Source organism: Colobus angolensis, unplaced genomic scaffold, assembly GCF_000951035.1.
Source record: "Colobus angolensis palliatus isolate OR3802 unplaced genomic scaffold, Cang.pa_1.0 Scaffold23, whole genome shotgun sequence".
NCBI classification, from domain to species: domain Eukaryota; kingdom Metazoa; phylum Chordata; class Mammalia; order Primates; family Cercopithecidae; genus Colobus; species Colobus angolensis.
In genome coordinates, this window is record NW_012115488.1 from 2510215 (window position 1) to 2524250 (window position 14036).

The window sequence follows — 14036 nt, forward strand, 5'->3', positions numbered from 1 at the left end:
TCAGAATATGTGGGGATAAAATTTAAGAATCTGCGTTTTCAGCCAGCCCATGCCACCAACTGATTCTGATGCAAGAGGTCTCCAAACCACGCTTTAAGAAAATGACTTTGACACCAACATGTAAGCACATATAGGAAGCTGGTGTTGTGCTTTTTCCCACTGAGATCTTTAAAGCTGCTTTATTTTTAGAATTTTCCCTATTTCCCATTACAGAGCTTTGAGACAGCTTGTAGAAAATGTGTGTGTGTATGTGTGTATATATATATATACATATATATATATATTTTTATAATTTAGTGTCACAGTCTAAAGTACTTTGGATCCATTACCTTGTATTACAGATTTTCCCACATCATAATGCATATGCCTAACAGAACAGATGGGTCTTGTGGTATTTAACAAAGGGCCATCAAATCCTACAGCTTTGGGGATTAAAACTGTACAGTGCTTTTTCATGAAATAAACAAAGACTGAACCTTTCATAGGTGGTAGGATGTTAAGAATGGGGTGAAAACTGACTCAGAGTTTAACTCAAACAATAGTTGTTCCATTACCCTTGTTATTTTATTCATTTACCTTAAACCCTCTTAACCACATTTGGTTTTGCTAATTATGTTGCATATAGAATAGCAATAGTAATCATATACACCCAATGCCATAATGATAATACAACCTTGAATGCAATTGCTATCAAATTTTGTTCCATACTTTATTTTAAAACTATAGGACAAGGTATCATAAAAATAGAAATTAATAATGTAATTAATAATCACTATAAATATCACTTTGCTTTTATTTTCTTATGGTGGATAACCTTGTACAAAAACCTTCTTATCAGTTTTCAATAGCATAAAAAAATAGTGCAAATGGAATTTTTTTTTTTTTTTGAGACAGAGTCTCATTTTGTCACCTAGGCTTAAGTGCAGTGACTTGATCTCGGCTCACTGCAATGTTCGCCCTCTGGGTTCAAGCGATTATCCTGCCTCAGCCCCCTGAGTAGTTGGGATTACAAGTGCCCACCACCATGCCTGGCTAATTTTTGTATTTTTAGTAGACATGGGATTTCACCACATTGGTCAGGCAGGTCTTGATCTCCTGACTTCAGGTGATCTGCCTGCCTTGGCCTCCCAAAGTGTTCAGATTACAGGTGTGAGCCATCGCTCCTGGCCTGACACTATTTTTTTATCGAACCTATTCTACTGAGTAAAAGTAAACAGGCACACCCCTGCCTCCTTTAAACTTTTTGATTTAAAGGACACCAAGCATGAGAGGAGAAAAATATTGGATACAGAAATCTTACTATTCAAAGAGCCTATAGTATGACTTGTTAAATCAGGAAAACCTGTAAGGCAAAAAATAATGATGCTTTCATAGCAGAGTTCCTGTTACTCAACAAGTGGGAAAGGCTACAAAATGTCTATTACTTATGTCTGGTGTCCCATTTTAAAATGGTGAATATCCTAATATGTATTCTACATTAAAGCTTAACGCTTTGCCAGAACCTTTCATTGGAACCAGGAGAGAGAAATTTACTTATGAATATAGAGAAATGAACACAGAGAAGGCAAAACCAAAGCATGTGAATATTTACAGAAGGACAAACTACAGTTTATATAAAGACAAGTGGTAGCGATGATCCTCTGTCATTTTAAGCAAGAGAAAACAGTTTTAAAGAAAGTTAAATGCAGTTTAAGAAACGGGACGGAAAATTTTTACAACTTGAGTGACAAATAAGTATTTGTGTACTGTTGTAAACTTCTCTTAGGAACTGTTTCTCAGCAAGTAAAAGTGTTCATTTATTACTTTCCTTGCTTAGAGTGGTCCATGCATATGACTCATTTTATTCACGACAGGGGTTTACTATTCCTTAGATATATCTGGCCTAACTTTAGCTTATGTGCACCATTCTGAAGATGAAATAATAACAATGCTTTGAATTCATTTAGGTAATTTCAAATGCTTGGTCTACACAGATATGAACCAAGAATTGATGAAATTGTTTGTTATATGAAGTAGGAACAGAGGCATGCAGTGAACTGGAAAACCAAGTTTGTGGATACCCATATTTTGCATATATTGTGCTGTACTGAAAAAATCATGTTGATGCAAAAAAAGGCTGTTAAGTTTAAACCACAGTCTACGTGATATCAGCCACAGGCAGCCATGAAAAAATGGAACTCAACAGAAAAGGGAGAAACTGGATTTTTGGGTCAAGTTCTGCCATTTGCAGGATTAAGTCATGTAATGTCTGCACATTGTATTTTTCATGTTTTGAGACAGGGTAATTTATACAAATAATATGTATACATTATACATGTATATACGTATGTACATGTATTATTAGAAAGATACAGTAAAAAAAATAGAAACACCCTTTGAAAACAACAAAGTGCTGTAAAAATACAATTTAATTATTACATGATATTCCAAAGTGGTTCTTATGGGATATTAGGGTAGTTATTTTTATTTTTGTTTTATTTATTTTTATTTTTATTTTTTACTTTAAGTTCTGGTATACATGTGCAGAATTTGCAGGTTTGTAACATAGGTATACATGTGCCATGGTGATTTGCTGCACGTATCAACCCATCATCTAGGTTTTAAGCCCCACATGTGTTAGGTATTTGTCCTAATGCTATCCCTCTCCTTGACCCCACCTCTCCTTGACCCCACCCCTCCTCGACAGGGCCCCTGTGTGTGAGGTCCCCCTCCCTGTGTCCATGTGTTCTCACTGTTTAACTCCCACTTATGAGCGAGCACATGCAGTGTTTGGTTTTCTGTTCCTGTGTTAGTCTGCTGATAATGATGGTTTCCAGCTTCATCTATGTTAAAAGCATTCCATGAAAAGTAAGTTCGAAAATCATCAACTAAAAAAAGAGTAAACAACTCTCTTTCCTACAGGAATCTTAAGAGTCTTTACTATGTTAATATGCATGTGAAAAATTACGAACATAACAGAGGATATAGAATTTACAAAATGTATTTCAGCCCAGGACCATTTTTTAGTGGGGGGGGGTTTACTGCTTACCTTTTGGAAGTAGTGATTTTCAGGATATGTTTTGGAAAATGCTGATACGATTTATCATTTGGAGAGAAAGAGAGTGCAATTTGTTTTAAAGGACTGATTTTTAGGATGAAAGAGTGCCATATATATTTTCCTAATTTGATCAGTTTAAAATCAAACAAGGAAAAGAAGGCCATTTTGAAAATTGGGTCTGCCATCAGAAGAACCCAAATCTGGTAGTGGAACTTATCTGAAGAAAGGGTCATCTGCGTAATGGAAATTTTGTGTTGGGATAGCAGTTTTGGATTCACAACAAGGACTAGAAACCAAGAGCTCTGACGGTGGTGGAAAGCCTAAGGTGGAAGTCAGCTATGGCAGCAAGCTAGACCCACGTGTACTGAGAAGCCAGAAGTCAAAGTGGCATCAGGTGGCACCATAAGAGCCAGGGCAGTTCCTGAAACTTCAACAGAGATGAGGGTGGGCTGCTGAAAAACAACCAATTACCCTTCAGAGGGCAGGCTAGAGCTGCAGTGCAAAGCCAAAGAGTAGATGTATTAGCCCGTTTTCACACTGCTGATAAAGACATACCCCAAACTGGGTAATTTATAAAGAAAAAAAGGTTTAATGGATTCACAGTTCCACGTGGCTAAGGAGACCTCTCAATGACAGTGGAAGGCGAAAAGCACCTCTTAGATGGCCACAGGGAGAATGAGAGAAGGAGGGCCAAGAGAAAGAGGAAAACCCTTAAAAAACCATCAGATCTCGTGAGACTTATTCACTACCATGAGAGAAGTATGGGGGAAACTGCCCCCATGATTTAATTATCTCCCTCTCGGTTCCTCCCACAATGCATAGGAATTATGGGGGCTACAATTCAAGATGAGATTTGGGTGAGGACACAGCCAAAAACCTTATCAGTAGATAAACCAATCAGCAGGCACCCAGCAAAGCTCAGGTGGAGAAGAAGTCATGGGAGGAGAGCAGTAAGACACATATCAGAAACTGCCAGAAGTAGAGGGCAGGTCAAAGGGCAAGAGCAGCATAAAGATTCATTGACTGGGCCTGGGCAAGGAACCTAAGAAATTAGTTCAGAAGTTAAACGTTGGTTGGCTTTAACACTAAGGTCACAATCTCTTCTAGTGAAAAAAATGTGTATCTATTTTTTAAAATATAAACTAATTCCAGAAAGTTATTACCCAGAAGCTGTAAGCAGATAAACGTGTCCTTGGTCACATCTTAAATAATCTCAGAGAAGAATCTTACCAAAGATCTATACAGAAAAGGCTTTGTCTAGGTCCAGAAGACACACTATGCTAAAGAATTATAATAGCGGCATAAAACGAACAAAGACATTAGACATTTGAAAGTCACTTCACTAAGGCATGTTTTCCCCACACAAATGCTGATTGTACTAATTAAAAAGAATGCAAAATTTTCTATAAACAAATTTTATTTCGACATCAGCTAGCAAATCAATACTTCATAAATGAGAGATATTTACAATCATAAATGTAAACAAAAAGTGAACTACCTATTATTATAGCATCACTGGCTTTGAGAAAATATTACGAAAGTCTCTGGGATAAACCAAAGCAATTAAGCCAGGTGAGCTTAACTATGTGCAAGCTCGCTGGGCAGAGCAAGGTTCTCTAAAACATAATGCATGAATAACAAATATATCGTTGGGTTGTGGGCAGAAAATATTACAATTTACATTCCTATTTCTTATTTGTTTTATTTTAAGCCAAAAATATAGGAAATTCATTTTCCAAATATTTCATACGTGTGTATGTGTATATTCAATGTTCAGTAACACTGGAAGGGATATACAATCGTTACAATGTGGCACCACAAATTTATTTGGTTTTTTGTTTTTTGGGTTTTTTTGAGATCGAGTCTCCCTCTGTTACCCAGGCTGGAGTGCAGTGGCGCGATCTCGGCTCACTGCAAGCTCCGCCTCCTGGGTTGACGCCACTCTCCTGCCTCAGCCACTGGAGTAGCTGGGACTACAGGCGCCCGCCACCACGCCTGGCTAATTTTTTGTATTTTTAGTAGAGACGGGGTTTCACCGTGTTAGCCAGCATGGTCTTGATCTCCTGACCTCGTGATCCGTCCGCCTTGGCCTCCCAAAGTGCTGGGATTACAGGCGAGCTGAATCCACAGAATCTGCAGAGCCTGGCAGGACCCACCAGGAGCTCTTATTCAAGACAAGGTAAGTGACTAGAGCTGTGCTGGTCAGGACTGGGCATTGGAGGGGCTTCCTAATCCATCAGATATCCCCTGAAAAAAATGAGTCACTTCAATCACTATAATAGTCTAGAAAATACTATGGTAAAAATCATCTCATAGGCTTCCTGACAAGTGCTGAATCCCCTTCAGACAACTGACTGGCTGTGCAATCTTTAACAAGCTTCTCTGATTCTTCACTATAAAACCAACATAACTTAGCTCACGGAGAGGGCTGCTTTAAAGACAAAATGAGATTACTGATTACAATTGATTGTAATTTTATTTAAAAGCCTTTACAAATGCTCATAATATTTGAAACAGTATTCCCAAGCTCTAAATTTTACTCACTGGCATATTTTCAGTTCATATTTTTAGAAGAGAATGGTTATCATTCTTACAGCTATGTTTTGTTACTAAAAAGATAACTTAATATGTCACAAATGAAAATTCATTTGCACACACAGGAATCAGAAATCATCTAATTTGCATTATCATAAAACAGGAGTGAACCTGTTGTGCTCATGGAATTCTTTTAATTTCTATCGTCGTTTTTCAAAGTTTTCAATACCACTTCTAAGCAGAAGCATCCAACATCCTACATTTCTGTTTCTTGCTTTTTGAATTTTGAATTCACGACAATTAGGGCATCAGTAATCATACATGCAGGCAGACATAATACTGAGCATGTCTTTCAGTTCCTTGCACATGGCATTGTGTTTTGTTATAACAGGTGCCTCAGATATATTTATTTTAATTCAAAAAGTATAAAGTCATTTCAAATAACCTCTAAACTATAAAGCTTCTACGCATTTTTTAATGTACCACTGGAGCTTGTCTTTCTGAGACTGTACCCCACATCTGGGGCTAATCTATTTCCTTCTTGTTGGCACCAGAGACTATTACTTTGGGCCTTTTTCATGATTTTCCATATGTAAGTGCTTGTGTGTTAGTATGTAATAATTGCTTACTATATCTTACTTCCTTGTCTCATGGAAGTTTTTGTTGTCTAAGCTGTTTTTAGAGAGATGTAAGACACTGAACGAAATAAATGACTCAAAATTCGAATGGATGGAAAGGGGCAATATTTTGAGTATTAAGTAGATATGTTATTCATTGTACACAAGTTAACTTTTTATAGGTTTATTTGAAGTTTAGATTGCAATATTTGTATCATTAATTGTTATATGACCTTTTATTAGCTTCATACTTATGCTACATTACAAAGAAATCAGCTGGTGGTCTTGATAATTTTCTGATTTCTTTGGATTCGTCCAGTTATCAGTTAGACACCAGAATTTTACTGGTGTGAGGGATTTTAAAAGGAGAACATAGGCTGGGACTGATCTTTTTGTGTAATGTCTCCATTTTACATAAAAAAGAAAGAACATTGAAGTCTCAGAGTATTGATATAATTGGTCAGCTCTCACATCTATATTTTGTGCCTTAAATTCTGCACTCCTTATACTACATTGATATTGGCTGCACTTTGCTTTGTACTCTAAGTATTATCTGTACAAATGCCCTTTCAATTTTGTTTTGCTTATTAAAAGTTCTTTTTTTCTAATTGGATAATGGGGATTCCCTTTGACATCATACAATTATAAAAGTCAAAAAGATTTCTTATTCATGGTATGTGGTTTAAAAAATGAAACAATACATAAGGATGACTTATAGTCCTAGCAAAGTCTGAGCATCCTTTGATTCACTTAGCACACCCCAACATATATCAATACTATAGAAGAATGGAAGCTGTCTCACAATCATACACAAGTTTCATTACTTGACCTCTTTTAAAGGTGAACCCTTCATAAATGAGAAATATTGGAAATCAGAATAATCCTTCATATAGACAAATGTTTCCAGTGGCCTGGTGGTCACTTAATTTTGAAAACCTTTCCTTTAGTTCTCCTGTAAATAAATTGTTCAGAAAGCAAAAGAAGTTAATGGCTTTAATGAAGTTATAATTTTATGTCTAGAATACTCCCTTGGAAAAATCTGACATGATCTAAATTAAATAAGGCTTATTTAATTTGAAAGCTTAAATTCAATTGATTTCTTACACATTTCCACAAAATGAGTATTGAAATGAAAATCTGTAGAGTCACATGTGATTTTGACAAAGGTCAACACTAAAATGTTCAGTCTAACAACTCTATTAATTCTACTAATTTGGTTGAAATACTATGCAGATTACCTTAAATTAGCAAATGTCTTATGAAACAGACCAAAAGGTCATTTCTTGGGTGGGATTGTGACATTTTCCTTCTTGTTAGTCCTTTATATTATGTTGCCCTTTATGAAATCTGAAAAACGTTTTAGTAGATTTAATTATGAATAGTAAATTATCCATTTTCTATAGTCACCACCAATATGGCAATGAATACATATGAAATGTATTCATTATAACAAAATTTGTAGTATTTTACTTTAAAATAAGTTTTTAGTTAATCCAAGTTAATTCTCTGAGTGCAGTTTTCTTAGTTCCGTGAACAAAACCAAAATGAATCAGTATATTTCTTCACGATTAATAGCATGATCATTAGCAATGTCCCTGCTCCTCATAGAATGTCTTTATGCATCTTAACAATGTTTAATTTCAGTTTGTCTAATATGAGCATAAATAAAAAAGGAAATTAATATTTCTGTTGAAAGCAGTGATAATAGACATAAAAATACATAACCGCTTTAGTAAAAATACAGTTTCAGTAAAGAAGATTGGCAAATGATAAATTACTGACTTTAAATTATTACTACTGGGTAAAGAAGCTGAACAATCTGATATTACCTAGAAAAAGACATTTCAAAGTTTTTATATGCCAATGCCAATATATGTAATTTATCAACACAACCTACAGTTGTGCAATGATCTAACAACGTATTATTTTACATTTCATTCTTTCATTGGAAATTCCATTTTGGAGGAAGTGAAGAATACATATGCAAATCTTCATTTTTGATTAAAATTAGTGATGTCAAATTCTGTTCTCCTGAGGCACACAATCCACTAGAAAGGAAAAGAAGGGATCCATGCAATTCTGGGTACCTACTGCATGCTTCCACTGTTCTGTTATTTGTTTTATTTAATCCACCTTAAGAGCCATCAGAATTTCTGATTTCTTTGTTTGGAAACTAACTACAGAAGCTAACACTCTTAACCTAAAAACATCTCTGTGAGTTAAATGTTACTTTATTTTTATAACAAAGATTAATATCTAGCCTAACCATGAGTTAGGAATGTCCAACTAGGAGTATGGAATAATTAGCTCAGAATCTTTCAATTTCAATGTTGGTAAGATTTTCTTGAAAGTTAAAAACTAAAATTTGACCTTTGGGAGGCTTTCAGAAAACACATTGGTAGGCTTTATTGCTCAAATTATTAGTTGAATTTTAAAGTTTTAGAAAACATCATACACAGAGGTCTGAAAATACCTTTGTTTAGGGCTTCCTGAGGCCTTCACACATTTTTGCCATGTTCAGATAGAAATAGTATAATAATTTTATGAATAGTAGCAACTCAAGAAAGCTAACCAATTAGGTAGGATCACCTCTTAAAAAAAAATCACACAAGAACATTTGCTTGAGAAGTTCCAGACATTTTGATCTTATAAGAGTGACTAGATGAAATATTAGAGTAATAAAAATAATAGAATATTAAAATGAGATTTGAATATATACGAATTCCCAAAAGGACACATAAGAATTCCTTCAACTATATCACAATTAGGCATAAGGGCATTTTAGGGGGCTGAATTTACAATTGTATTGACAGATATCTGATTAGGTTTTAGAAAAATCTATTAAATGGAAATAAAACTCTATTTATTTATATTTTAGTCACATTTTAGTTGGTATGTAAAAGACATTTCTTAAAAAAATAGCAAGAGATTGATAATGAAGGAAGGGAATTTAAATGGTAGACATGGCTTTTCTTCAGAGGAGCTACTGCTCAGAACTGATGCATTTCAGTTAAAAATACACATAATTTAGAGGCTGATTTTATAAATAAATTCAGGATAAAAATTGACCTCTATGTTACCTCTATATAAACAACTTAAAAAGAAAATCACCCCATACATTGTTATCTATGAAAATGTTAATCTTATTTTCAACAAAAACACTAACAAGGATAACAATATACAGTTGAACAGATTATATTCTCTTGAGGGGAAAACAATCAAAAATAGTCACAATTCTGGGCCTTTTTCTTGGGTGATGTCAGAAAATAAATAAGTAAAAGGAAAGATGTAAATTTACTTTGCCTTGGAGAGTCTGAATATGTTTTGATGCAACAAAAATTAGACATATATTAGAAGAACTAGTCCTTAAATTAACAGAAAGTCTATTATCAACAGAATGAATCAATTTTAGCATGTAAGTGACTTTAAGAAGATAGTTGAAAAATCATCTTGAATAAAGTGTTAGATGGAGGCTCACACTGAAGATTACACCCTAATTCATGTAAAAATATTTGTTTAATTTTTATCTTTCCAAAGAAATGTGCCATTTGCAATCCCTTTATGTGCATGTTTCTAGAGTCTACCAACCTCCCGAGCTACTTATGGGGTGTAAAATAGTTTGCCTTATTCCACACAGCATTAGGACTCACAAATAACATTAGCAATATGCAGCCAACCTGATACATGACTGGAATATTTACAGTCTTTAGAATATATAGCAATGAAAAATTTTTAATTGATCATTGTCAAGTCTAACAAAAGGAAAGGAGATTTTCTTCCAAGTAAGAACCTGAAAACTTCATGATGGTTATATATTATAAAAATTTAGTTTCCTTATTTAAAAAAAAAAGGCCAGTTCTTCAACAAGAAATTTTAAATTTATCTTTTGAATACTGTTAAATTGAGAATATGTACCAGTTGGCCTCTTAAATTGGGGATCAAACTTACATGCTATGTTGGCTCAAACCAATAACTTGAATTATTTTTTGAATGAATCATTCATTTATTCATTCAACAAATTTTTATGGAATGTCTACCATGTGGGTCAGTTAGATGCTGAACCACAAGTTAAGAAAGTCAGGACAGGGATAGTCTCAGCCTCTTGAAACAAACAGCTTAGCATAAAAACACAATTTCCAATACAGTGAGAAAATGGTATAGTGACAAAATTACAGAGGATGAAGTAGTATACATGAGAAAGATTTAAGTCAGACGTGGGCAGAATGGATTTGGCAGCAAAACCTTCCCAGAGAAAGATACATCCGAACTGAAGCTGAAGGATTTGAATTAAACAGAAGGCAGATAATGCTGTGGGTAGAGGCTCTTTCCATTCATTTCTTATAACAAGAGGACATTTATAAAGGAATGGGAAGAAGAACATAGTACTTGGTTTGAGTACAAGCAAATTTAGAAGAGTAGGGTAAGAAACGAACTGGGGCCAAATCATGCAAAAACTCTTAGGCTATATTAAGGAACTTGCACCTTATTCTGAAACAGAGGGAGTAATTAAGGGTTTTAAACAAGAGAATAAGAGAATAATATTTACCTTTTAGGAAAATACACACACACACACACACACACACACACACACACGAGTTACAACTTAAGAAATGAATTTTTAGAGAGTAAAACCAGAAATGGAAAAGCTGACCGGAAACGGAAAAGTAAAACCAAAAACACAAAAGAGGCTTCTGTGAAACCCGGGTGAAAGAGGGTGGTAGCGCTGATGACAGAAGTAGCAGTGGCGATGGTGATACGAAGGGAAACAATTTTAAGGTATTTGAGTCATTTTTCCACAGTTGAAATTACCGATACTTGCTAAATCAGTTAATGTGAGCGTGTGGAGCTGGTGAAAGAGATGTTAGCAGGAAGATAATGGGGAGAAGAAGGGTGACTAGGAAAGGACACTGGGAAACATCTGCTATGAGGATGGAAGAAAATAGAAAATAGTGTAAGCTAAGCCAGATAAAAGGAATATTTTAAGCTAGGGGTAATATCTTAATGTCTTAAGAGCTTGAGTAGTGTGTTGCTCACTTATGTGTCATCACTACTTATCATGTTATATGATGCTTTCTAGATTCATCACAAACATTTGTTAAATGAATAATTTAATTTAGTAAGCACTGCTACTTATAAGGTTGGGTTCTGGGGTGATATATTAGAAAACATACTCCTTACCCTCCAAAAGTTAATAGAATGGTAATACGAGAAAGACTTACATAATTACCCATAATGTGTGCTAGCTAATGACAGCTGAATAAAGCTCTAGATCAATAAAGAATGTTAACAGAAAGTAAGGAAAAAAGTGAGTATTTCTACTTGTGAGTATAAGAAAAAGTAAGGCCAACTGAAGACAAAAACTGAAAAAAGAAGCCTGATGTGGTGGCTCATGCCTGTAATCCCAACACTTTGGGAAGCTGAGGCAGGAGGACTGGCGGAGGCTAGGAATTCAAGATCAGCTTGAGCAACACAGTGAGACACTTGTCTGCACAAAAGAAAAAAAAAATAGCTAGGTATAATGATGTGCACCTGTAGTCCTAGCTATTTGGTAAGCTGAGGCAGGAGGATCACTGGAGCCCAGGAACTTAAGGTAGCAGTGAGCTATGATTTCACCACTGCTCTCTAGCCTGTGCAACAGAGTGAGCCCCGTCTCAAAAAAGGAGAGGAGCAGAGAGGAGAGGAGACGAGAGGAGAGGAGAGGAGAGCAGGGGAGGGGAGGGGAGGGGAGGAACTATTGCAAATTTCAGGTAACCTGATAAGAACCATTACAGATTTAGCAAATCTTGTTTGATAGGGGTGGAATTCACTATTTTAAATTGTTTTCATGATTTCTGGGAATGCAATGAACTACTACAGTTTTTAAACTCATGAATACAGCATAAAAATCAACAAGAACAGAACTCCTATCTTTCACTATAAAGTGATCTCATTACGGAATTGAGTTGTCTTACTTTTTGCCACAGAAGCCACTAACAAACCTGTGCATATTTAAACGTGCTCCACAAATAAGTGAGTTTCATGAAGACTGTTTTAAAAAGCACTGACTATAAGCTTACTTTATTTGCAAATGATAAATAAACTCTGCAGTATCTATGGTTTCCTTCTATAAGCAAGACCTGTTTTGAGAATGTAATCAAATATCTTCATTGCTTAGCAACCACAGGTAAGAAGCTAATATGTCATGAGTCATGATTCTATGTGAACAGTTTGCAGGTCAGTGGCATGATTTCAATGCCCTGTGGATTCCTGCTGTCATGCTTTCAAAGCCAGTATTAATACAAAGTATTAGAATGGATGAGAGTTAAGATGCAAATGCTCTCCTAATCAATCAATTGACATACACATAGTGTGATCTGGTACAGTCTCCTGCATCAACCTGACACTAGCATCTATAAACCAACGCCAGTGTAAAAATAGCCCACAGACATGGCTTCATAAGGGAATTTGTGTTTTATCAATTTAGTTAAGCCAAAGACGAAGGCACATTTAAATTAGCATGAAGGTAACGACTCTGACACTCACCTAATCAACAGGAAATCTTCTAAGAAAGAGGAATAGGGGGTAGTTACACAGTTTTGGAAAATTTTACCTGTAACCATTGTGACTGGTCATTGTGGCCAGAGGTCCAGGCATTCACTTTGCCTTGCTTGTCCAGTCGAGCTTTCCTTGGTTCCCAAGTGAACATGTCCATGTTGAGCGTTCTGAAGACGCTGGAGGCAGTGATCTGATAGTCTTGTATATGTCCTGATTTCATACCCAGAGGCTCAGAACAACCTGAAAGAAAATAAGAAAGGCTCCATGAGAAAAATAATTTATCACCCTGGAACTTTTCTGCATTCATTTTAGATAGGCAAGAGAAGATTAAACATAATACTATTCATTCCTTCAAAGAGAAAGCATCTAAATCCAAAAAAAAGCTATAATCAGAAATAAATCTGAAACAAAATCGAAAAACAAGATAGTCAATTCAAGCTATTTTGCCTGAATATATTTTGAAAAAATTGAAAACAGGACAATTTAAACTACTTTTCTGTGATAGATGATTTTGCAAAATGAAAACAATGCTGAAATGCTCTCTCCTGCCTCATTACTGGAGGCCTCCTGACTGCTACCTAGTTTTCAACAGTTTCATTTTGTCTTTAAAAATGGGACATTTTCTCACAAAGTATATTTGTTTTTCTTTTATTTGTTTTCATGTTACCGCAAATGAAAATTCCCTCAGTACAAAGTCATTTTCACAAGCTGCTCCACTGTTGTATTCTAAACTGGACAGCATTTTGTTTTTCCAGAAATATGTTAATCTTTATCACTGATTCTTACAGCACCAACATCATTTCTTCTGTAAGACAGGAATCTAGTATTTACTGAGGGTATGCCATGTGCCAGGCATTGTGCAAGCGTAATTTAAACTAATAGATAACAGAAGATAATAAGACAATTCTAGCTAAAACCACCACTGAATAAACCTTTTAATACATTATTTTATTTCAATCATATTCAATAACCTATAAAGTTTAGATATTTTTGTAGGATTCTCAAATCTACAGCATATATTTTTGAGTTTAATATAGTAAAAATTTTGGCCTGCCTGTCCTTGAAAAATTATATGTATGTACATATATTTGTGTGTGTATACATATACACACAATTTCCCAATCTTGGATTGCAACTGTGACAAAATGTTCTTTACAATTGTTGTAATAGAGAGCATGATTCTATCATCATACGAGCCAGGGGCTGAGTCTTCTTTATGTGAAACTGTTAAATTTTGGTCAAGTAACTCACAAGGTAAGTTTGATCATCAAAGAAGCAAAGATGACAAGAGGACACTCCTCCAACCCAATACT

The 14036-nt window shown here is 35.2% G+C and overlaps 1 protein-coding gene across 2 annotated transcripts in view; it reads right to left on the bottom strand.

Moving 5' to 3' along the window:
- EDIL3 (EGF-like repeats and discoidin I-like domains 3) overlaps nucleotides 1-14036 on the bottom strand; it is a 448834-nt gene that overhangs the window by 107778 nt on the left and 327020 nt on the right. For both annotated transcript variants that reach the window (XM_011944229.1, XM_011944228.1), the window contains one exon: nucleotides 12779-12963. In XM_011944229.1, the coding sequence (XP_011799619.1) occupies nucleotides 12779-12963 (185 nt within the window). The remainder of the gene's footprint in view (nucleotides 1-12778; nucleotides 12964-14036) is intronic.